This window comes from Leucopleurus acutus (genome assembly GCF_964270905.1).
Source record: "Leucopleurus acutus genome assembly, chromosome: 10".
In the NCBI taxonomy this organism is placed as follows: Eukaryota; Metazoa; Chordata; class Mammalia; order Artiodactyla; family Delphinidae; genus Leucopleurus; species Leucopleurus acutus.
Window position 1 is genome coordinate 32,782,165 of NC_139153.1, and position 26,062 is coordinate 32,808,226.

The window sequence follows — 26,062 nt, forward strand, 5'->3', positions numbered from 1 at the left end:
GTGTCCCAGCTAATACCCAACCAAGTTCTGCTGAAGTGCCTGGGCAGACTCACTGCCTTGTAGGATCCCGGAGCCTGCAGGCACCAAGGGTTAGCAGATCCTGCAGAGCTGAGCCCTGAGGGCCTAAGGCCCCCTGGAGTTGGGCAACCGGTGGATATCAGATGCCCTGAAGAGGAATGAGTGTCTATGGGCTTGTCTTTTTCTTGAGGAGTGGTGAGAGTGTGCAGCTTATTTGTGAACTTATTTTACTGTTGGCAACTTAGTATTATTTCAAACTTATAGAAAAGTTGCAAGTCTAAGATAAGATACTTCTGAATACTCTTTAACCACCTTCACTGTTTACATTTGCTTTCTCTGTGTCTCTGTGTATCAACCTCTCAGTAGATAGATAGATAAATAGATAGATATGGATAGTTAAAGATAGATAGAGATATAGAATATATATATTTAACATATAAATGTAAATTATTTTTCTTCCTATTTGAGAATGAATTGCAGACATTACACCCCTTTAGCCCCAAATACTTCAGTGTAAGAACAAGAGCATCCTCACACAGTATGATTATCAGAAGCAGAAAATTTAACATTGACAAAATATATTAACTCCTCCACCATTCTTTTTTTTTAAATTTATTTATTTATTTTATTTTTGGCTGTGTTGGGTCTTCGTTGCTGCATGTGGGCTTTCTCTAGTTACGGCAAGCAGGGGTTACTCTTTGTTGCAGTGCGTGGGCTTCTCATTGAGATGGCTTCTCTTGTTGTGGAGCACAGGCTCTAGGCACGCAGACTTAAGTAGTTGTGGCGCTTGGGCTCAGTAGTTGTGGCTTGTGGGCTCTAGAGCGCAGGCTCAGTAGTTGTGGCACACAGGCTTAGTTGCTCTGCGGCATGTGGGATCTTCCCGGACCAGGGCACGAACCCTTGTCCCCTGTATTGGCAGGCGGATTCTTAACCACTGCACCATGAGGGAAGCCTCCACCATTCATTTTTAAAGTTTGTCAACTGTCACAATAATGTATTTTATAGCTGTTGTTATTCCTGGTCTAGAGTCCAATTCAGGGTCATGCATTGCATTTATTGTCACATATTCTTTTGTCTCCTTTAATCTGGAACAGTTCCCCAGGCCTTTTTGGTGTTTCTTGATTTTGACAGTTTTGAAGAGTAGAAACCGGTTAGGTTGTACAGTTTCCCTCAATGTGGGTTTATTAGATGTTTCTCCATGACTGTCTTCGGATTATGCATTTTTAAAAAATATCTGGAGTGATGGAAGAATACTTTTTTTAAGCTGTGCATTTTTCACAGGAATATGACAGAAGTGATATGGTGTCTTTCTCTGTGTATCACATCAGAGGATACACGGTATCAGTTTGTACCAGTATTGGTGACATTAGCTTTGGTTACTTAGTTCAGGCGACATTTTCTAAATTTCTCTGTTGTAAAGTTACAATTTTTCCCTTTTTAAATTACAAGGAAATTGAAACTGTGGAAGAGTCCTATCCCTCATGAAATGTTAACCCATTAGTTTAGCATCCATCGATGATTTTTTAACTCCATCATCCCTTCTATGTTTATTAGTGTTCTATACAGAAGAGGTGTCCCTGCACCATTTATTTATTCATTTATTTAAATCATATATATTATATTTATTTATATTATGGGGTCATGGATCTCTGTTTTGGCTAGTGAGAGCCCTATAAGTTGGTGTCTCATCCATCATTCTTAGAGTACTTCATTACTTTTGATACATCAACATGTTCCAGGCTCATCTTGTATTTTCCCTACCCCAGCCCTAAAATCAGCCTCTTCTCCAAAGAGCTCTGGATCCTGTTAGTGGAGACTGGTACTTTGAAACCAAGATCTGGGCACTTGGTGTGTTCATTGCTACTAGGGTGTCATTGCACGAATATGTGTGTGTTTATAACCATGAATTCATTCTGATGCCTCCAATTCCAATCTACCTATATGCATCTATTTTAAAAAACTTTAGGTGTGCCTTCTTTCTTTAGTACAGAGATATAAAGAAGGAAATAACAGCCACTAAATAAAAAGGCAGTTGTCCCAGTACCTAGATAGCCTATAATGGTGTGTGTGTATGTATGTACACATGCTTAGGGTATATAAGTGTATGATAGCACCAAATAAAAAGTGATAGTGGGCTTCCCTGGTGGCACAGTGGTTGGGAGTCCGCTTGCTGATGCAGGGGACACGGATTCGTGCCCCGGTCTGGGAGGATCCCACATGGCGCAGAGCGGCTGGGCCCGTGAGCCATGGCCGCTGAGCCTGCGCGTCCGGAGCCTGTGCTCCACAACGGGAGAGGCCACAACAGTGAGAGGCCCGCGTACCGCGAAAAAAAAAAAAAAAAAAATTGATAGTCTCCTTCCTCCTACCCCAGACTCTGTCTCCAATGAACACTACATGTGCTTCCTTACAGAAAGAAATTTGATTCATACAATCGGGATGTATGTATGTATATGTAAATAGATAGATATAGATATGTATGTATTTTCCTCTTCTAATTTTAAGAATTTGACACAGTAGGAAACGTGCTGTGCATACAATTTTTTTATTATTATTATTATTACTATTACTCAATATATCCTGGAGGACCTTCCATACATTGTGTAGCTCTACACTATTCTTTCTAATTGTATAGTATTTCATATTATATGGATGGACCACAGTTTTAACCAGTTTCTTTTGGTGACATTTTGTTTCCAGTATTTTGCTACTTATAAACAGTGCTACAGTAAACATCCTTGTGTGTGGATCTTGGTGAAAGTATATCCCACCGTTATTCCTACCAACTATTTTACTGATAGATATTGTCAGAGTATCTTCCAGAAAGTTTTCTGTGGTTATATAGCCTAATCCTTCTGCCTGCAGTATCTAGGGACAGGTTAAATGATGATGACGTTCTGCCTTGACACCTCTAAGGCTCTTGATACAAGTCTCCAGCAGTACCGATGTTACCACCCAGTCAAGGAGATCAAAAAAAATCAAACCAACCTTCCATCTTAAAACTCTAATTAAATCCCTATTTAAGTTGTTGTTTCTCACCTTAATTTAAAGTCTGCAGGTCTAATCTCTCCATGCAAGGATGAACCTCACCTGGTGAATAGAGATGCAAAAAAGTAACATTGTCTGCTCTTGTTAGCCCTGAGGGCTTGTGCTTAAAGCATTTGGTCTCTGATTAGTAACCAAATGACAAAAGCCTCCTCTTAGTCTTGTTGAGACTCCTTTCTGCTGGAGGAGTGTGTGGATAGACTGTGAAGCGAAGCCTGGAGAAGTAGAAGCTGTGACTCTCTCTGGCTCCTGGACTCTTCCCAACCTCTGATCAGAGAGGAAGCCAACTCAGCCCTTTCTGTGTCTTTCACAAGGGACAGTCAATGTGAAGGTCGTTCAATTTTAGATTTCTTCCCAGCCTTATCTTTAAACACCCATTGACATTACATTCTTCTTAAAATATACAAATAATGGCTTGCATCGCTTCCCACAAAGTCAAGTTGATGGACCATTTTTATTCTGTGGCTTTACCTGCCTTCTAGTACACTGCTAGTTTTAGAAGCACAGAGCCACGTTCAGCTTGTCTTAGGTTCAGTGCCCCAGAAGCAGACCAAGATACAAGTGCAAGTAGTTTATTTAGGAAGTGATCCCCAGAAGCACTGGTGAAGGAGTGGGCAAGAGAAGAAACAGGGAAGGGAAGGAAGCTGCTACAGCATGTGATCATGAACAGGTCAGCTCTGTGGGCAACTGGGGCTCAATCCTGCTGAGGACTTCTAGGAGACTGTGTGGCAGCGATTCTCAAACTTTGCTGCGCAATAGACTCACCTGGGGAGCTTCCGGAACTCCTGTTGTTCAGAATCTCTGGATAGCAGGAGTCAGGACCCCGGAGCATTTTAAACTCCCCTGGTGATTCCAATGCATAGTCAAGGCTGAGAGACTGTACCTCTGAGTTGTCCCCTCAAGCTTTAGGAAGCTGGGGTGTTTCCCTACCAACTCCAGTTCATCATGGGTTGAGGGCTGCTCCTGGTGACACTAACACCCAAGCATTTCTGGCCTGTGGAAAGCCAAAGCATGCCAGGGAATGGTGACTGCTCAGGCGATGTGGGCCAGCAGTATCAGCTACACAATTAGCTGGATATGATATCAAATCCTGGCTTTGTTCACGCACTCACAGAGCAGTTTTAATCAAGTCATTTAAACTCTTTAAGCCTCAGTTTCCTCGTGTGTAATAACTTCTTTGTCCAAGCTGTAAGGATTAGGTATAATATATGGAAAGCACTCAGCATACAGTGGATTCCTAATAGATCGTTGTTTTAAACCCAGCGAGGGGAAGGAGGGAGGGAAGGAAGGGACTGCTTCAAGCGGCCAGAATATGCCATAAAGAAACTAAGCTTTAGCAACTCAGGTTGTGAGTTCTAGTCTGGTTAGACAACACCAAATAGTTCTACCAGGGAATCTTTTTTTTATTTAAAGGAATGTTCTGATCAGTTGTCAGGATTTACAGAGTGGCTTAGCAGGTGCAGTCCATTTCTCCAGCATGTTCCATCTCTGCTTCGTGTGGCAAGTTGCCCCCAGGAGTAGATGATCCAGAGACCAGTGGCCGAAGGGAAGCCTTTCTCTTCCTGTGGATGAATGCCTGCCTGCTAGTATTTGGGGTGCTGCTCAGGAATGCATGGGGTGCTGTGGCTGCTAAGGCATTACCAGCACTGGGGTCTCTCTAGATAGGAAAAGGCAGGAACCCAGCCAAACATGAGTGAAGAACTAAGAACTCTCCTTGTAAAATCAGGTTCCCCATATTATCATGGGCAATAAACACATTTGAATCTGAATTGTACAGTTGGACCATCTAAGTTGTTTGGTTACATGGAGTAATTCCTTAGAAATTAAGCAATTATTTGGACATTCCCTAAACTATATGGGTAATATTTTTGCTGATAAGGGCCTCAGACAGTTCTGTATGGGAATAATTTTAATAAATAAGAGTTCATTATGCTGGTAAAAATAAGTGAATTAGCAAATAAAGGAGGGCCAGGGAGGCACCAGTGATAATAGTGTGTTATGAACCAAGGATTGTGATTAATCCAGTTCAGTGCGCCTGAGATTGGAAGAAAACAATGTATAATAATAGTAATTATTAGAAGGCTTAGAAAAAAAGTGCTCTGTTTAATTAGATTTTGTGCTTCTTGTCAAATTCCGTTGTTGAAAACCTTTGTGAAGATGAGCCCCCTTGCCCACTTCAGATGAGTGTCCATAATGGAGTTTTTCTGGAGCAGTCATTCTGGAAAATCTACTTGCCAGTGCTCTGCCCTGGACAGACAAGTTTTCTGTCTTCTCTACTGCTCCCCTGGCCTTGAGTGTTTTAGAGGGAAAAGTGGTTTGTAAATGTTTGTGGGATGAGAGTGAATCTGGCTGCCGTTGATTTCAGGGCTGGTGGTGGCACTGGCAGGCTGGCTGGGTCTCCCCAGCCTCTGACCTGCCTGGTTGAGCATCTTTTCCTTCCCATGGGAGACAGAGACCTTTCGTTGGCCAAGGTGACCTCACCTCTGCTTCCCAACAAGCTAAAGGCCAGGTGTTCTGTGGCCAAAAGCAATCATTGGGGCTTTTCCTGATCTGCCAAAATCAAGTTAATGGGTACACTTTTATACATTAGAGGAATTTTCTCCATGTTCTTTTCCCTGCTCTCACTTGCCGTTACTGCTGTTACTGCTGCTACTAGTAGTGATAGCTAATACTGAGATGTTACTGTGTGCCAGGCATTGTGATCTATTTAACTCTCACAATAACCTTAGTTATTGTATAGACAAGGAAACTGAGGTTCAGAGAGGCGAAGTGATGTGCTTAAGTTTCTATAACAAATAAGTGGCATGACGAGGACGTGAACCCAAAAATATAACCTTAGAGTCCAGCTAGCATCTTTAAACCACAGTTAATGGCATCTGAGCACAAAATTGCATATTATGTTAGTTAAGATTTATTTACCAGCAGCTCAGAGAACACCATGATTTCCAGGTTTTCTACCCCGTAAGCACATCGAAGAGTCTAGAAAAAAGGATCATGGTTCCTGGATGCTGGAAAAGGGAGGATATTTTAAAACTAAGGTATTGGGCTTCCCTGGTGGTGCAGTGGTTGAGAGTCCGCCTGCCAATGCAGGGGACACGGGTTCGTGCCCCGGTCCGCGAAGATCCCACGTGCCGCGGAGCGGCTGGGCCCGTGAGCCATGGCCGCTGAGCCTGCGCCTCTGGAGCTTGTGCTCCGCAGCGGGAGAGGCTGCAACTGTGAGAGGCCCGCGTACCGCAAAAAAACAAAACAAAACAAAAAAAACCCTAAGGTATTAAAAATGGAGCAGGGGGTCCCTCTCAATTCTCTTACTCAGCCCTGAAGCTGAGACAGAGGAGAGATGAAATGTGGATCCTCTCCCTGCTCGAGCATGAGTTTAGTGAGTCAAGTTCCAGCTAAGGGCAAGTACAAGAACACAAAATCCTTTTGCTAATGTCTCCCTAAAGAAGGCGCAGATGAAAGCCCTCATCAAAGCCTCTGAAACCACCAAAGCTGTTTGCCAGCAGAGATAAATCAGAAAGGTTTGAGATCTGGTTTGAATTTAATAATTACAAATGACTAATCAGGGGCCATTTGCTGTCAAGTCAGGAGCTGCACTCTCTCCATCAGTGCATTTTTGCTGCTCTGGTCACTTGGTTATTAAATAGAAAAGCCCTGTGATTAAATCACAGGGCTGTTCCAACACTAATCAATTCAATCTCAGCCATTTAAAATTAAGTCAGGCCTTGCACTTGCCCTGTCTTTGTTTCAGAAGTGGGAACAACACACTGCAAACGTGACTGAAGGTATCCAGAGAGCATCCATTTATAACCCTGTGTGATGTGGGTAGCTAGAGGACGGTCAGGCTGCATCCCAAGTCTCTTATCCATCATCCTGCAGGATCCCCCATCTCTAATACCACCCCCGCCCCTTGCCTGCCTCTCAACGTAACTACAAAGCAGCAGTGACAATAGTAGTAATAATGGTAATAACCACGGTAGCAATAATAATTATCATTTTTTAATCTCTTGCATATGCCCGGCCCTGTTCTAAATATTTTTTCTGCTTTAATCCTTCAAACAACCCTATGATGAAGAAATCAAAGTTTACAGAAATATTTTATAGACACTTACATATCTCACACACCTGGAACCTTCCTGGCACGTAGTAGATCCTAGATAAATATTTGTGAGTGAATGAAGGGATAGAGAGCAACTTGCCCAAGGTCACAGCAAGGAGAAATGATCGAGCTGGATTCTGAACTCAGGTCTGTCTCGTTTAAGCTCTTTATTTCTTTGAGGTATGTAGTAAATGCCTTGTGAGCCTTTTTATATTGTTGTAAGACACACATTGTTTTAAATAAATATTTAAATTTATTTTATACTATTTATTATATTAATTTAAGTAAAACACACTTTGTTTTAAAACAATATTAAAAAAGAAATAGCACTGGATGGCAGGAGGATCAGTGGGATTTCAGGGAACCAGGAACCAGGCTGGCGTAGAGAAAACTTCCCTCTCCAGCATTTACTGATTTTGTGACTGTGAGCAAGTCAGTAAAGCCTTCCTAGGCTTCAGTGTTCTTCTCTGTACAAATGAACACCACCATGCTTACTTAGGCTGGGCTAAGGAGAAGCTAAAAAGGAACAATCCTTTAAACAGTGAGCACAGTGCTTGACTCATAGCAGACACCCAGTTCCAGCATCCACTTCCCTCCACCTGTATATTGGAAGGTGATTCTCCTTTGATTCTAAGACTCAAAACCTCAAAGGAGGGCTTCCCTGGTGGCGCAGTGGTTGAGGGTCCGCCTGCCGATGCAGGGGACACCGGTTCGTGCCCCGGTCCAGGAGGATCCTGCATGCCACGCAGCAGCTGGGCCCGTGAGCCATGGCCGCTGAGCCTGTGCATCCGGAGCCTATGCTCCGCAACGGGAGAGACCACAACAGTGAGAGGCCCGCGTACCGCAAAAAAACAAAACAAAACAAAACAAACTCAAAGGATCCCAAGATTTAGGTCTAGAGGGAATGGAACCTGAGCCTAGTAGGAATAAGGATAGGTTTGGACCCAGGGCCAGCTCTTCTGCAAATCCATCAGCTGAGGACAGGTAGGGTCAGTTCTCTTTGCAGAGAACCTTACCCAGAACCACAGAAAAAGTAATTGTTCCCAGAATATTTACTAATGAGATTTATTTATTTTTAAATTTAATTTTTTATTTTTGTCTGCATAGGGTCTTCATTGCTGCTCACGGGCTTTCTCTAGTTGCAGTGAGCCAGGGCTACTCTTTGTTGGGTGCGCGGGCTTCTCATTGCAGTGGCTTCTCTTTTTGTGGAGCACGGGCTTCAGTAGTTGTGGCTCATGGGCTCCAGAGCACAGGCTCAGTACTTGTGGTGTGCGGGCTTAGTTGCTTCACGGCATGTGGGATCTTCCCGGACCAGGGATCGGACCCATGTCCCCTGCATTGGCAGGTGGATTCTTAACCACTGTGCCACCAGGGAAGTCCCACTGATGAGATTTAGATGTCTGCCTTGCGCTATCAGGAGGTAGGCAAGCCTAAAAGGAGATAGTCACAGAGTGGCCTGGAGAACAACGATGCATCGTGAAAGTGCATGGTGTCACCAGTAATGAGTCTCAAACAGAGTCCACCTCATCCATCCAGAGATACCTGTATCTCCATCAGAACTCATATCCACATACACAGAAGACTTTTCCCTGTTGCAAATTAACAAAGAGCCTCCTGGTTGTTTTTTGATCCAAGAAGCATGAGAAGGTTTTTCCAGCACCTAAGCACTTCTAGAAAGTGTCTCCATCAAATATTAAACCCAGGGGGCTAAGGAATCAGATGGTACACTCGCACCCTTTGTTCCCATACAGTCCCCTCTGTAACTGCCTTTCCTCCCTGCCTCAGATAGGTGTTTAGACAAAGGGTTCAGGTGCCTGTTAAGTTCATTTATGGTTTGGTTCCGCAGGCTGTTTCATTTCAGTCGAGGTATTATCAATCCTGGATTCCTTGCTCCTAAAGCACAGAGGCTGAGTGCTAATGCTGTTTGTTGTTCAGGGCAGTGCACGGATGCTGCCTAGTCATGGGTGTGCCTCACCCTTGAACAGACATTCCTTCTCATAGGAGGAGTGGAAATCACAGTATCCCACTTGGACCAATGTCTGAACAGCTGTAATTTTTTTTTAACGTGTCTATATATTTTAAGGAAAATAAATTCCCCTGCTGGTAAGGAAAAACTCTCTTATTTGAAAAGCAAAAATCGTAGCTTGAACTTGTATGTTTTGAGTCTCCAAGGAAATTTGAGGTTGAAGAATTTCAGCCTTCAGTGATCTTTGCTTTTGAGGTTTTGATTTAATTTTGGCAGCCAGGTGGTTAGCGGAAGGGGAGGGTGTCACCTTAAGATCACTGGCCTCCTTTATGTATTCTTTTTTTAGTCACTCATTCAGAAATTATTCATTGACCTACTGCTCAGCACTGGGCACTGGGGTTTAAAGTTATGTGCCCAAATCAGAGAGCCCAGACTACAGCACAGTCACTGAGCTCACCCAAGGCGCTTTGTTTTTCATGGTTGAAAGGGAAGTGGACTGTGCATTCACTTCAGTAAATTTGACAAGAATAACATGGTGGGTCTGTGGGTCTTCAAATAGGCTGAGAACCCATGAAACCAAGTATGTAAATGCAGGTGTTTCACACACAGTGTCCTTCCTGTCTAGGAACTCCCCCAGGTCATCTGTCCATGGCTTCTGATGTACAGAGGAAGGGCTGTGCTGGGCTGGCAGAATGGGTGCCTGTTTGGTTTCCTCCATTCCTTCTCCCTGTGCCCCCCTCCCTGAAGTTGGGTAATTGGTAAGGAAGACAAGCTTCTCAAAGGGAGCAGGGGGCTCCCCTGATGGCGCAGTGGTTGAGAGTCCGCCTACCGATGCAGGGGACATGGGTTCGTGCCCCGGTCCGGGAAGATCCCACATGCCGCAGAGCGGCTGGGCCCGTGAGCCATGGCCGTTGAGCCTGCGCATCTGGAGCCTGTGCTCCGCCACGGGAGAGGCCACAGCAGTGAGAGACCTGCGTACCACCAAAAATAAATAAATAAATAAATAAAAAGAGGGAGCAGGGCCAAGGGCATCAACATCAACAACAACAAAAATCAAGAAATACTCTTCTGGGGGAGTTGGCTAGGTGCCAGGTACTGTACTGGGTTCTGGGAATGTGATCATGACAGACTATATCCTGCCTTCATGTGCTTACATCTCATTAGAAGATCAACCAAAAACCAGAAAACAAAAAATTAAAGTATCTCTGTAAAGCGGGTCTCCCCTGCTAGTCTCTGTCTCAGCATATTATCTGACTCATTCACAGCAGAGATCACAATCTGTAATTATTTTGTTTTGTTTTTATTCCCAATTAGAGGGCAGGGAGCATGCCTGGCTTGTTCACTGCTGGATCCCGGGACCCAGAGCAGGGCCCTGCACATCAGAGGTGCTCGGTAAACATAGAGCGAATGAGCAAAAACTAAGTGACACTGTGAAATGTTTGCCTGGGCCCAAAGTTTAAACTTCAGGCTCCTTCTGTGTTGCTGGCCACGATCAGTCACCACCCGATGTAATGGGAATTGAAAAGAAAATCCACTTTGACAATCCATGCAGATTATATTTTACAAAATATGTGGGTTTCTTGAGGAGATCATTCTATCCCAGATTAACTGGCTGTGGTTTAATTTCAAAGGCCACTCGAGGACTTTTGTCTCCTGGGTTTGACACTTGGAGTGCCTGGAAACATCTGGGGTTAGTGCTTAGGAGGCTGCACTCAAGCCCTGGGTGATGTATTGAGTTGGTCTCAAGAGAGCTGAGTGCCCGTGAGGGAAAGAGCCTCTCTTAGTGTCCCCTTTCCTTCACCAGCGTGGGCCTCTTGGGGTAACAGGCTACTATTAACCTGTCATGTTGGCAAAATCATTGAGTGCTCGAAATGGAATTGTAGCATCATAAAATTCCATAATCTGACAATACCAGGTAGTGGTTTTCATCTTTATGGCTTACAGTTTGGGTAATATGTAATGGGAGCCACCATTTATTGTGCCCCTACTATGTGCCAGCCCTCATTCCAGGTGCCATATACACATCATCTATGATCCTCAGGACAGCCGGACCTGGTGGGCGTTATTTCCACTTTACAGGTAACATCCCAGAGCCTCTGCCCTCTCATGGAATTTTCCAAGATTCCAGGTATAATTCTGGAGCCTCTCAAGGCAAGAGAAGCCAGACTCAGGAAAGAGTACAGGTTATCCCGGACGGCAGGTCACCAACGCAGCTGTTCCCCACTTTTCTACCCCAGCACATGTTACTAATTGATGGCAGCCTTCTCTCATTTGCTATGCTGTGGAATCCTTCTCAGTACAGCACTCCAGGCATATGCTACCAGACATTTCCGGATGTCCAATGAGTTGTAACCTATTTGCCAAGCATGCTTTAAATGGTGTGTGTGTGTGTGTGTGTGTGTGTGTGTGTGTGTGTGTGTAAAGGGTTTTGCCCTAGGAATTAGAATCCTGGATTCAGAGTGTTACACTGTAGCCATGTAACTTGGAACAGATTGCTTATCTCTTCTGACCTCAGTTTATTTATCCATAGAATGGGAACTATCCCTTGCCATACATGCCTCCAAAAGTCACCATATAAATATAAGCCAGTGACTTGGCTTCAGAGACAGCACAGTGCTGCTTTTAATTGTAACTGGATTATGAGTCAGTATGGGTCATGTCCCTACACAAACATGAAGCATCCTCAAAAATGGCAAGCGGCTCTCAGCATCTTCTCCTCCCAGAACCCCTGAGCAGAGTATTTGACTCCCTAAAAATCACATGGTGAACTTGTTAATGAAGATTCTTGGACACTGTCTCAGAATGGCTGATTGAGGATCTTGGCTCCTGGCATTGGATCTCTAAAGTGTTACACTGCTCAAGTGGAATAATATATAGGATCTAGCATTCCATACTCTGGATAGAACCATGTTCACCTTTGGGATTTTAAATGTCTATGTAGGTAATGACAGAAAAAGAGGCCCCAGTCTCCTCCACATCTGTGTCTGACAAACTCTTATTCATCCTTCAGACCTATTCAAATGCCTTCTCCTCTAAGAAGATATCCCCAGATCCCACTAAGACCAAACTAATTACTCCCTCACTGTGCTTCCAGAGTCCTCCAACCCACATTCTGAGCACCTACTATGCACCAGGCACTCTGCTAAGTTCTAAAATGCATTACTGTATTTACTCCTCCCCCTTAGTGAATAAAAGCTAATGTTATCACTTCCACCTTAGAGTTGAGAAAGGGTGACTCAGACAAGTGAAGTGACTTTCCCTAGGATAACTGGATCTTACTGCATTATAATCACATCAGAGTCTGTGTCTCCTACATGAATGTGAGTTCCTTAACTGTGGAAGTTGCTGATCTTGGCATTCCTGGGAGCAAACACAGGACTTAGCACATAACAGATGCTCAACAAATTTTTGTTGATGTGAAGAAATAATAGAACAATTCTAGTGAGACAGACAAGGACAGCTCTGGTTGCTTTCCAGTCTCTGCCTGTGTTCACACTCATCATCTGATAGAGGAGGAAGAGGAGGAGATGGTGGACTTCTTTGGGGGTTGAAGACTCCAGATATCTCTGGATTCCACTGTAACCTCATACCAGTAATTCTGGTCCTTTGGTAGCTTTAGCAAGTCACAAATTTAGGGACTCGAGAAATACTTGCCTGATTGATTAAGCTGGGGATATAGAAGAGAGGTGAATGTATCTTTGAAGAGCTTTATTGTGTCTATGGATGGAGTTTCTTTTCTTTTTATAAAGAGGATAATGTATTTTCCATACCCAACCTCATTGACTTCCTTGGTCATAAGTTCATTTCAAATATAATTTTCTTCAGTTCAGATAATGACTTTTCTGAATCTTGGTGTTTATGGCTAGAACATAGGAAGGTTGGAGAAGATGTCTAAGGTTCTTTGCAGCATTCTGGTTCCGTGCTACATCAGCACCCTGGACGATTAGAACAAATTTAAATTACCCAAGTACAAAGCAGCTCTAAAAATGGAGTATCTTTAAGTGAATTAGATTTTCTTTCCAGTCTAATCTCTTCTTCCAAGTTAAAAAAATATGAACTTTATGTCTAAATTTCTAAGCCTTGATATACAGAGACATTTAGGGAAAAAAACGGAAATTTAAAGAGAAACAAACTGTAGCAGCATGAATAAGAACAATAATGCAAACCAATTATCCTAGAGCTTAATAGTTTCCCGTAATTTCTTAGGCTTTCTTAGAACTATTCATTTACATAGCTTGGTTAAAGGTTTTGCATAACATGGTAGAAATGATAAGGATAACGTGCTATTTGATGGCATTTTTTTCTTTCCTTAAAGCCATAATCCTTGTTTACATTTGAACTTTGTTTTATCGTTTGTTTCACAGCGGAAACGGAAGCAGAGCACCCAGGATGAAGATGCCATTAGCCTTTGCAGTCTTGATATAAGTGTAAGTACAGTCCTTCCTGTGTCCCTGCCATGAGAATACTTTTCATCTCTGAATGTATTTGTTAATATGCTGTGTGCTTTAAGTGGGCTGGCAGGATCCAACTGTGGAAGTTGCAACCTGGGAGGAAACTCTCTTTAAAAAAACATTTCATTTTACTGGAGAAAGCTGTGTTGCCAACTTAAACTTCAAAGCCAAGCTGTTTATTGCCTGTGTCTTTTCTCTCATAAAATGAATTATGAAGTCAGTACATCTGTGTAGAATCTAGATAAATGCTGCTGTGCCATGTTAGAGGCTTGGTCCAGAAGATGGACCAGATGTTTGTCCCCTTTGGGGGAAGTTGGCAGGTTGGCCCAATTCAGGCATCTGGTGGCTCAAAGGCCAGAAGAAGTCTCTAGCAACATGGCTGAGGGAGTGGCTTTGGATTCAACAGCTCTTAGTTTGAATCAAGATTCTATACTTAACAATTGTGTGACCCCTATCCTCACCTCTGTTTCCTCATCTGGAGAAGACTTAACCTAACAGGATTGTTGAGAGGATCAAACAAAACAATAAAAGTGAGACTACCAAGCACATTGCCTGGTACATACTAGGCACCCACCAAATGTTAACCTCATTGTGTTTTCCTTTAAAAGCAGAAGTTTGCAAGAGATGTTTAAGTGACCTGGTAGTTGTGTGCTAGTAAGGATTGAGGTTAAAAGCTTTCTTGGATTTTTCAGGCCCACATCCTTGGATGCTTAATTTTAGTAGCTTTCTTTGCATGGCCTCCTTGTCTCCCTACTGACACGATTGAGAAGCCTACCTGAGCTTCTGATGCTCCCATCATCCAGGGGCTGGGGGAACCCTCCCTAGGGTCCCCATGTCTATTCATCTTTCACACTCCCTTGAAGTTTAATCATTGTGCACAGTGTATCCATCTAACATTAGGCCCTGGTCTTTCTCCTCTACAGAGGCCACGAAAGTCATTGTTGTGAGATGAGGCTTCTATGCTAAGAATTAAAAACTGGGTCGTTGTCCTGGCTGTGCCTATAACTAATGATGTAACCTTGGAAGTCACTTTCCTTCTCTGGGCCTCATCTGTTAAAAAGATAGATTTGAGATCAAGTCTTCTAAAACCATTGTGAAAATTTGAAACTTCATTGAACGCAGATTATTGGGTTCTCATCTGATGACATTTATTTACCAATATAACAGTGCTCTCTTAGTTATTTTTAATTGTGGCAGAGTTTTCTGTGATGCAAACAGCCATCATGGAGTGAGCCTGAGCTAGCATTAATGTACTTGCACATCTTTATTTTACCATATGGTGTTTGTTCCAGTGTTTAGACCATCAGGTTGATGGAGTTGGACCAGTTATTAGGTTGCCATGGTAACAGGACAAAAAAGATGATGGTCTTCTGGGTTTTACTCTACTCACTGAATGTTTTATTGTTGACAAGTGAAGTCTTTGGAACTTCCCTTATTGGCAACAACTTTTTGGTGTTTGAATGTTTTCAATTTTGTGGCAATTATTAGAATCATTGATGTTCAGAATATATAGAGCCCTTAGCCATCATGTTGTCCAATCCCCTCACTTTGAAAATGAAGAAGTAGAAACCCAGGGAGGTGTAGTGATTTAATAAGATCTTAATCTAGGTCATTTCTAAGATCATGCCTATTATACACTTTTCCTCAACTATGTTTATTTTTCAGGGAAACATGTCTCTAGAAGCTTTACTCAAAGAACCACTAAACTCTCTTATATGAAAGGATTATTTGCAACCACTTGTTGTGATATGGTTTTTGTGCTGATTGGCATCCATGACCTTGCCTTCTCGTCAAAGTCATCTAAGCTCATGTAATGAATAATTTGATGTCTTTTCTCCTTATGCAGCTGCAGAAGGTATTTCTCTCTCTCTTTTTCTCTCCCTCTCTCTGTCCTTCTCTCTCTCTCTCTCCCTCTGTCTCTCTAACCATCTCATATCATGTTTTGTCACAGTTAAGACACTTTTATGGAAAAGAAGTCTGCCTTTGTGCTCAAGGAGTCAGCTATGGCCAAACTCCTTTCTGATTTGCATGACATTTTTCCTGAATCTTGGCAAATAGATTCCAGAACTGGGGCAGAGTTTCCTCCAAATATTGTCACATAGTATTATAATCATTATAAAACTTAGAAGAATCCTAGAAGTTGTTGGAGGACATGAAAAATGGTGTTTTGCAGTTTTACTGACAATCCAAGCTGTATGGAGATGACAGGATGTGTGACATATCCAAATGTAGCCATGGAGGAAGTGTCACTAATTTTCAGTGCCTTGCACCTAACAGGCACTCAGTAGAGATGACTTGAATTGAATGAAGCAGTGGGTGGAACCACTCACGAGAAGATTGTAGCCATAAAGGCTACAATGTCTAAATAAATATCTGAGTCCAATAAATTAACTTCTCTAATAGATAAATGGCTTTGTAGTCTCCCTAAAGGTGCTTTTTAAATGGTGATATTCGGTAGTCACGGTCCCTTAACTAACCAGCAGCATTAATGAAGAGTTGTTTTGGGCCTGTTTCTATGTGTAGTGGAAAGTATCTGAAAAAAAGGTGGGTTCCAATGGATGACTCATACTGGAGGATGTGAGGGTTTGGGAAAGTAATATTAGTAATGCTCAATTTTGATTCCACTTAATAAGTGGAAAGATGTTCACCATATGTGTGCTTTGAACAAGAAGTTGCTAGATGGGGGACAGGGGTCTTTGGGGGATCATGGTCAGGTTTCCATTGAGTCCTAGCCCCATGCTGCACAGTGAGCTCTTGGTAAATACTTATTGGTTGATGAATTTTAACAACAACAAAACAAAAACCAAAAAAACCAGTGAGCCTTCCTAATGTGTATGTGGAATTCAACACACATACCCGCCTTAAATAACTATATCTGTGACATAAAGTTGGGAAATGTTAGCACAGAAACTTTCCCCCTTTGATTAAAAAGCATATATAGGTGTCTGAGTGATGATAACACCAAACATTCCCATTAACATCTTGCTTTATTTTAAAGCGTCAGATGACAATTCTGATAGGTACCTGGAAGGGAGTTTTCCTTCTAAACTCCTCTGCAACCTCCTATTGACCTCGGGCTTAGAGACCAAACAGGAGTGGGTTAGCTAAGGAAAGAGCTTATCTTTACAGAACAGGGATCCTCAATTATTTGGGGTGGGGGGTGTTATGGACTCTTTTGAGAATCTGGTGATAGCACTGGGCTCCAGAAAATTTTACAGGATTGATGTGTGACGTCATGGGCCCCAGGGAGCCCAGCCAAGACCCCACGTTAGGAGTTCCTCTTAAAAAGGAAATTGGAAGGGTCTTAAGGCATGGTGACGTATCTCCGCAGAATTATTATCCCACCCTCCACCTCCAGCACTTGGCGAAAAATGAATTGCGGCTGGAGAGTCCACACTAGTTGACAATATAATTGGTGTCTATTTTTTCCCACCACTTTATCCAATCCGCTGGCTGAGCCCCCAGCTTCCTGGCAGGATAGAACGCAAACTATTCCAGGGGGGAAAAAAAAAAAAGCAAACTATATTTTTGAGTACTTTTGAGAACAACTTGCTGAGTGGAGAGTGCTCCCAGCAGCCGCCTACAAATCTCCTCTCACATCAGAGGATATGAGTGGGATGGTTTCAGGGACATCGCTTCCCCCACAGCACTTTTCCAGTTTAAATTCTAGTGGGTGAGAGATGCCTGAGGGAAGAGCTGGGTTTCATGTTCCCTCAAGAAAGGCCCTTGGCAGAGGAGCCAGGCGTGCCCCTGACGCAGGGCACTGCTTAGCACCAAGCATCCTTTATCAAAAAACATATGAGTTTTGGTGTGGGAGTAAAAATAGTTTCCCGTGAAGAAACACCGTAAAAGATAAAAAGGAATATGTGTTCTCTGTAGAAAATTTGGAAAATGTGAACAATAGAATTCACTGATACTCTCACCTCAAAAGTAGTGGCTACATTTTGATGTATCACCTTCCTGACATTATACACACACTCACTTAAAACTTTTTCATTATGAAATATTGCAGACATACAAAATGGTATAAAGGATAATGTAAAATTCCATGTAGCTACCAAGAAATATGCCCTTAACAACAACGCCACAGGCCCTTGTAAACCCCTTTCTCTGCTGAGTTTAATGTTTATTGTTACCTTCCCTGTCCATAAACTTGCTACGTACATGTATCCCTAAATGACACATATATTTTCAACCGACTTTTAAAGTTTATATAAGCACACAATTTTAAGAAATTGATATCATAACACATATTAATTTATTCCTGTATTTTCCATTTACTATATTGAGATCGTGTCACCACATCCTGAAATATTCTTCAAGAACATTATTTTAAGTAACCATACTTTGTCAAATGGATGCATCAGATTTATTTAACCAGTCCTTCCGTGGATATTTAAATAAGTTACAATTTTTCACTATTATAAATAACACTGTTGGGCATCCAAGAATATCTTTGTGTGATCTTTTATCAGTAGGATAAAATATAAAATTCCTGGCTAAAAAGGAATTAATCTTTTTTAAACCTGTGAACAGGTTTATACCCCTTCTGGCAGTGAAAGGTGGAAATGCAGTTCAGAGCAGCTGAGTGTCTTGTACGGAAACTCAGAATGGGGGATTGTTTTCAGTTTTCTCTCCCACATCACTCTTGCAACTGTATTGCTGGTCCCTTGCTAAGTGTAACTTTATATGGGACATTTGCTTACACCCCCTCTTTAGGAGGAGCCCCTTCTGTTGCCCCTGGCAGAGCCCAGGCCTTGCCTGTGCTTTCCAGTTACTTACCCTGTTATATGGACGCTCAAAGCGCAAGAGTTGATATACTGATAGAGGGGGAAGCTTTCCTGTCTCAATGAAGCTAAATGACATTTCATTGCTAGGATATGTTAAACTAGACATGGAACAGCAGCAGGATTATATTATCTCTGCTCAGCAGAGTCCAGATAATTAAAAAAGATACCATTTCTGTGGTTTTGTTTCTCTTGGTCTGTCCTGGAACTTGCTAACTGGGGAGATTAGCCTTGCCCTGGCCAGCGTGAGGTCTTGATGAATTATGTGGGAGATTTTAATAATGCTCTTATCGCCGAGGAGACCAGGCCTGCCCCTGAGACTAGGTTGTCAGTAGCACATACCTGTGTTTAACCTGATGGCATTTTTTCTATTTGGGATTTATGATCTGCTCTTGCTGCCTACGAAATTATTTGGGCCTAAGGTAGTGGAGACCCTATGTTGAGTCCCAACCCAAGTCTCTGATGGCAGATGTGCTTATTGTTGACACAGGCACATTTTATCATGCCTTTGGCCTAATTGATTAGGTTGTGGACTGTAATCATTTCGCTGTGTACTCACTGTGGTCTTTTCTCTGTGATCCACCTCTTGAAAAGCACAGTGACAAAAAAAATTCCAAGGAGCTTCAGGACACACTCTCAGAAGTTAATGATGTAACAAAGTGTCCATCATCGTTTATTGCCCCCTTCAGTGACCCCGATGGGGCCCATGATTATTGAGGGTTCCTGCGTTCTGAGAATACCTATTTGTTTGAATTTGTTATCAGAATTAAAAACTTTGGAGCTTAGAGACTAAACAGTCTGTACCTCAATTTCCTCACCTATAAACTGAAGTCGTAGCAGTGCCTTGCCTTGGAGTTGTAAGGATTAAAATGAGTTAATTCAGGTTAAGCACTTAGTACCTGGCCCCTGGGTAAGCACAAAACATACTAGCTATTGTTGCTGTTGATTTCATAATACAAAATTGATTTTATGGTTAAATTTGAGGGTGTTTATTGTTGGGACCAGTGTCCCATACATAGAACTGATTATGAAATTAAAAAAAAAAACCAGGATATAAAGAGATGTATATGAGGAGTTTTATTACAGCATTTTTAAATAATAGCCAAAAGCTGGAAACAGCATGAATGACCAAATTATATAGAGACTTGTAAATATATTACAAAATATAAGTGTAAAACACAATTACAGAGCGCATTACTATATAAATTATGCCTCTAGATTTATATATATATTTGTCCCCATGAAAGAATAAGCATGGAAGAACATACAGTACATTGTGGATAGTGGTTACGTTGGGAGAATGGGATTATAGGAAGGGGTGGTTGAGTTCCAGGGGTTCTTAACCTTTCACATGTTGTGAAACCTATGAACCTTCCCACCCTCAAGACTATTTATATGTGCTTAAATTAAAATACATAAGATTAGAACAAAACCCAGTTGTACTGAAATACAGTTATCAAAATATTTAAAAACAAATTTGTGGTAAGAGTTGCATGTGTGCTTCTTAATTAATGCATTAAGTAACAAGATCGATCTGACAACAAATCTAATAACTAATATACCTTCCATGAGATGATAAGAGTAAATGATATTTTGAAATACCCACGCCATCCACACTGTGATTTGAAAACATAGTGATTTCCATGGTGACAAAGTCACAGGTCTGCTAATGCTTCTGTGATTTGAGGTCTCCACTCAGCTTGGAAGGAAATGCTACATTTTGCTTGTTAGTAAAACTGAAGATGTGGTTTTTTCCATCCAAGCTCACTGAATTGAATCCATGGACTCTGGAAGATTTTAGATTAAGAATCCCTGTTTAAGATACTCAATCTGTTATGATAAGCTTTGTATTGTATTACTTTAGTAATTCAAATGTCTAAAATTTAAAAAAAACACAACAAATATAATCGATTTGACCTGTTATATACGAGGTTGTTAGTGTTTTAAAAGGGGGAATGTAAAACATTATATAAAAGCAAGGGATGGTGATAATGATGATAATGTTTTTAGGAAGACCTTGCAATAACCGTTAAATCAGTTCTCTATACTTGGTGTTTATATTTTCCTTTGAGACCAGCTTGGCTTTTTGAAGTAGGTGACTTAAATCACCCCAATAGTTTAGTAGAAGATCTTTTGTGCTTTTTCTGCTGTTGGAAAATAATTTTAGGGTAGAAAAATGTTCTTATTTTTAAAAGATGAATACTGAAGTATTTAGATTGTCATGATGTCTGTAATTTACTTTTTAAAAAAATTTATTTAATTAATTATTATTATTATTTTTTGGCTACGTTGGGTCTTCATCGCTGTGCTCAAACTTTTTCTAGTTGCGGTGAGCAGGGGCTACTCTTGGTTGCGGTGCGCAGGCTTCTCATTGCGGTGGCTTCTCTTGTTGCGGAGCACAGGCTCTAGGCACGCTGGCTTCAGTAGTTGTGGCACGTAGGCTCAGTAGTTGTGGCTCGTGGGCTCTAGAGTGCAGGCTCAGTAGTTGCGGTGCGTGGGCCTAGTTGTTCCGCAACATGTGGGATCTTCCCGGACCAGGACTCGAACCTATGTCCCCTGCATTGGCAGGCGGATTCTTAACCACTGTGCCACCGGGGAAGCCCTGTAATTTACTTTTGAATACTTTATCGTAAGTTATAAAGTGAGTATTTTTAAAAGAAAAAGAAATTATTTTTAATTACACAAGCAACACTGCATATATATTTGCATAATTAAAAAAAAATCAGACAACAGAGATAGAGCTGACTGCCCCTTAACCATCCACGGTCCCACTTACCTTCTTGGTATAATCATGGTTATCAATTTAGTCTCCTCCCAGATATTTAAATATATTTAGATATATAGATGGATACAGCTATAAAAATTAGCTTGTGATGGCTTTGTAAAGACATGTGTTGTCATTTTTAGTTTTACTCTGCAATTTGCTTTTTTTTTCTTTTAAATTGTCTATTTTTTAAGAGCAGTTTTAGGTTCACAGCAAAATTAAGCAGAAAGTACAAAGAATTTCCACATAGCCTCTGCCCCCACATGTGCACAGTCTCCCCCTCATATTGACATCCCCTACCAAAGTGGTACATTGTGACAACTGATGAACTTACATAGACACATCATTATTACCCACAGTCCATAGTTTACATTAGGGTTCACTCAGTGTTGTGCATTCTGTGGGTTTGACAAATGTGTGATGATATATCCACCATTATGGTATCTTACAGAATAGTTTTACTGCCCTAAAGATGCCCTGTGCTCTGCATATTCATCTCCTCCTCTTCCCAGCCCCTGGCAACCACTGATCTTTTTTCCTTTTCCAGAATGTTATACAGTATGTAGCCTTTTCAGACTGGCTTTCTCATGCAGTAATATCCATTAAGTTTCCTCCATGTCTTTTTGTGGCTTGAGAACTCATTTCTTTTTTTTTTAATCACGGAAATAATATTCCATTGTATGGATATACCATGTTTATTTATCCATTCGCCTAGTGAAGGATATGTCTCATTGTATTAGCTGCTGCTTATTTTTGCATAAGACAAATGGGTCATAGTTTATTTTAACGTGACTCTCCATTGAGGAACATTTTTGTTGTTTCCAGTATTTCCCAGTTACAAACAATGACCATCCTCATATTCCAGAGCAAGTAGTAAGGTAGATGCAAAAAAGTACCTGTGGACACTTCCTATTTTAATGTTAGTGTGAATAATATTAAATTACCATTTTACAGTTCATCTTCTTGTGCAAACAATTAAAAACCAAACTGTTACCAAATGCAGATCTGGACAGGCTCTGAAAATTAGTGGAGAGGGAAACTTATTTTGTCTCCATCATATAGGCTTCATTTATTTATTTATTTATGTGTTTATTTATTTCTTTTTGCCTTCTTATTTATTTTTTAACATCTTTATTGGAATATAATTGCTTTACAATGGTGTGTTAGTTTCTGCTTTATAACAAAGTGAATCAGCTATACATATACATATATCCCTATATCTCATCCATCTTGTGTCTTCCTCCCACACTCCCTATCCCAGACTTCTAGGTGGTCACAAAGCACCGAGCTGATCTCCCTGTGCTATGTGGCTGCTTCCCACTAGCTATCTATTTTACATATGGTAGTGTATGTATGTCCATGCCACTCTCTCATTTCATCCCAGCTTAATCTTCCCACACCCCATGTCCTCAAGTCCATTCTCTACATCTGTGTCTTTGTTGCTGTCATGCCCATAGGTTTGTCACAACAATTTTTAAAATTTTTTTTAGATTCCATATATATGTGTTAGCATACAGTATTTTTCTCTTTCTGACTTACTTCACTCTGTATGACAGACTCTAGGTCCATCCACCTCACTACAAATAACTCAATTTCATTTCTTTTTATGGCTGAGTAATATTCCATTGTATATATGTGCCACATCTTCTTTATCCATTCATCTGTCGATGGACACTTAGGTTGCTTCCATGTCCTGGCTATTGTAAATAGAGCTGCAATGAACATTGTAGTACATAACTCTTTTTGAATTATGCAGTGGGATTTCTGGGTCATATCGTAGTTCTATTTTTAGTTTTTTAAGAAACCTCCATACTGTTCTCCAAAGTGGTGGTATCAATTTACATTCCCACCAACAGTGCAAGAGGGTTCCCTTTTCTCCACACCCTCTTCAGCATTTATTGTTCGTAGATGTTTTTGATGATGGCCATTCTGATTGGTGTGAGGTGATACCTCATTGTAGTTTTGATTTGCATTTCTCTAATGATTAGTGATGTTGAGCATCCTTTTATGTGTTTGTTGGCAATCTGTATATCTTCTTTGGAGAAATGTCTATTTAGGTCTTCTGCCCATTTTTGGATTGGGTTGTTTGGTTTTTTGACATTGAGCTACATGAGCTGCTTGTAAATTTCGGAGATTAATCCTTTGTCAGTTGCTTCAAAATAGTTTCTCCCATTCTGAGGGTTGTCTTTTCGTCTTGTTTATGGTTTCCTTTGCTGTGCAAAAGCTTTGAAGTTTCATTAGGTCCCATTTGTTTATTTTTGTTTTTATTTACATCACTCTAGGAGGTGGGTCAAAAAGGATCTTGTTGTGATTTATATCATAGAGTGTTCTGCCTATGTTTTCCTCTAAGAGTTTGATAGTCTCTGGCCTTACATTTAGGTCTTTAATCCATTTTGAGTTTATTTTTGTATATAGTGTTAGGGAGTGTCCTAATTTCATTCTTTTACATGTAGCTGTCCAGTTTTCCCAGCACCACTTATTGAAGAGACTGTCTTTTCTCCATTGTATATTCTTGCCTCCTTTATCAAAGATAAGGTGTCCATATGTGCGTGGGTTTATCTCTGGGCTTTCTATCCTGTTCCATTGATCTATATTTCCGTTTTTGTGCCAATACCATACTGTCTTGATTACTGTAGCTTTGTAGTATAGTCTGAAGTCAGGGAGCCTGATTCCTCCAGCTCCGTTTTTCTTTCTCAAGATTGCTTTTGCTATTCGGGGTCTTTTGTGGTTCCATACAAATTGTGAAATTTTTTGTTCTAGTTCTGTGAAAAATGCCAGTGGTAGTTTGATAGGGATTGCATGGAATCTGTAGATTGCTTTGGGTAGTATAGTCATTTTCACAATGTTGATTCTTCCAATCCAAGAACATGGTATATCTCGACATCTGTTTGTATCATCTTTAATTTCTTTCATCAGTGTCTTATAGTTTTCTGCATACAGGTCTTTTGTCTCCTTAGCTAGGTTTATTCCTAGGTATTTTATTCTTTTTGTTGCAATGGTAAATGGGAGTGCTTCCTTAATTTCTTTTTCAGAATTTTCATTATTAATGTATAGAAATACAAGAGGTTTCTGTAATTTTGTATCCTGCTACGTTACCAAATTCATTGGTTAGCTGTAGTAGTTTTCTGGTAGCATCTTGAGGAGTCTCTATGTATAGTATCATGTCATTTGCAAACAGTGACAGTTTTACTTCTTCTTTTCCGATTTGGATTCCTTTTATTTCTTTTTCTTCTCTGATTGCTGTGGCTAAAAGTTCCAAAACTATATTGAATAATAGTGGGGAGAGTGGACAACCTTGTGTTTTTCTTGATCTTAGAGGAAATGGTTTCAGTTTTTCACCATGGAGAACGATATTGACTGTGGGTTTGTCATATATGGCCTTTATTATGTTGAGGTAAGTTCCCTCTGTGCCTACTTTCTGGAGGTTTTTATCATAAATAGGTGTTGAATTTTGTCAAAAGCTTTTTCTGCATCTATTGAGATGATCATATGGTTTTTCTCCTTCAATTTGTTAATATAGTGTATCACATTGATTGATTTGCGTGTATTGCGTGAATTCCTGGGATAAACCTCACTTGATCATGGTATATGATCGTTTTATTGTGCTGTTGTATTCTGTTCACGAGTATTTCGTTAAGGATTTTTGCATTTATGTTCATCAGTGATATTGGCCTGTAGTTTTCTTTCTTTGTGACATCTTTGTCTGGTTTTGGTATTAGGGTGATGGTGGCCTCGTAGAAAGAGTTTGGGAGTGTTCCTCCCTCTGCTATATTTTGGAAGAGTTTGAGAAGGATAGGTGTTAGCTCTTGTCTAAATGTTTGATAGAATTTGCCTGTGAAGCCATCCGTTCCTGGGCTTTTGTTTGTTGGAAGATTTTTAATCACAATCTCAATTTCAGTGCTTGTGATTGGTCTGTGTATATTTTCTATTTATTCCTGTTTCAGTCTCGGAAGGTTGTACTTTTCTAAGAATTTGTCCATTTCTTCCAGGTTGTCCATTTTATTGGCATATAGTTGCTTGCAGTAATCTCTCATGATCGTTTGTATTTCTGCAGTGTCATTTGTTACTTCTTTTTCATTTCTACTTCTATTGATTTGAGTCTTCTCCCTTTTTTTTTTGATGAGTCTGGCTAGTGGTTTATCAATTTTGTTTATCTTCTCAAAGAACCAGCTTTTAGTTTTATTGATCTTTGCTACTGTTTCCTTCATTTCTTTTTCATTTATTTCTATTTTCATTTATTTCTAATCTGACCTTTATGATTTCTTTCCTTCTGCTAACTTTGGGGTTTTTTTGTTCCTCCTTCTCTAATTGCTTTAGGTGTAAGGTTAGGTTGTTTATGTGAGATGTTTCTTGTTTCTTGAGGTAGGATTGTATTGCTCTAAACTTCCCTCTTAGAACTGCTTTTGCTGCATCCCATAGGTTTTGGGTCTTCATGTTTTCATTGTCATTTGTTTCTAGGTATTTTTTGATTTCCTCTTTGATTTCTTCAGTGATCTCTTGGTTATTTGGTAGTGTATTGTTTAGCCTCCATGTGTTTATATTTTTTACAGATTTTTTCCTGTAATTGATATCTAGTCTCATAGCGTTGTGGTCAGAAAAGATACTTGATACAATTTCAGTTTTCTTAAATTTACCAAGGCTTGATTTGTGACCCAAGATATGATCTATCCTGGAGAATGTTCCATGAGCACTTGAGAAGAAAGTATATTCTGTTGTTTTTGGATGGAATGTCCAATAAATATCAATTAAGTCCATCTTGTTTAATGTATCATTTAAAGCTTGTGTTTCTTATTTATTTTCATTTTGGATGATCTGTCCATTGGTGAAAGTGGGATGTTAAAGTCCCCTACTATTATCGTGTTACTGTCAATTTCCTCTTTTGTGGCTGTTAACATTTGCCTTATGTATGGAGGTGCTCCTATGTTGGGTGCATAAATA

General features: G+C 40.7%; 2 protein-coding genes across 3 annotated transcripts in view; both read left to right on the plus strand.

Annotated features, from left to right (window-relative positions):
* The window catches only part of ARF4 (ARF GTPase 4), a 1,077,785-nt gene that overhangs the window by 596,809 nt on the left and 454,914 nt on the right, over positions 1 to 26,062 (plus strand). The gene's annotated exons all lie outside the window — the stretch shown is intronic.
* Positions 1 to 26,062, plus strand: part of ARHGEF3 (Rho guanine nucleotide exchange factor 3) — a gene marked incomplete at its 5' end in the record, with an annotated part of 270,965 nt that overhangs the window by 115,368 nt on the left and 129,535 nt on the right. For both annotated transcript variants that reach the window (XM_082849015.1, XM_082849012.1), the window contains one exon: positions 13,487 to 13,549. In XM_082849015.1, the coding sequence (XP_082705141.1) occupies positions 13,487 to 13,549 (63 nt within the window). The remainder of the gene's footprint in view (positions 1 to 13,486; positions 13,550 to 26,062) is intronic.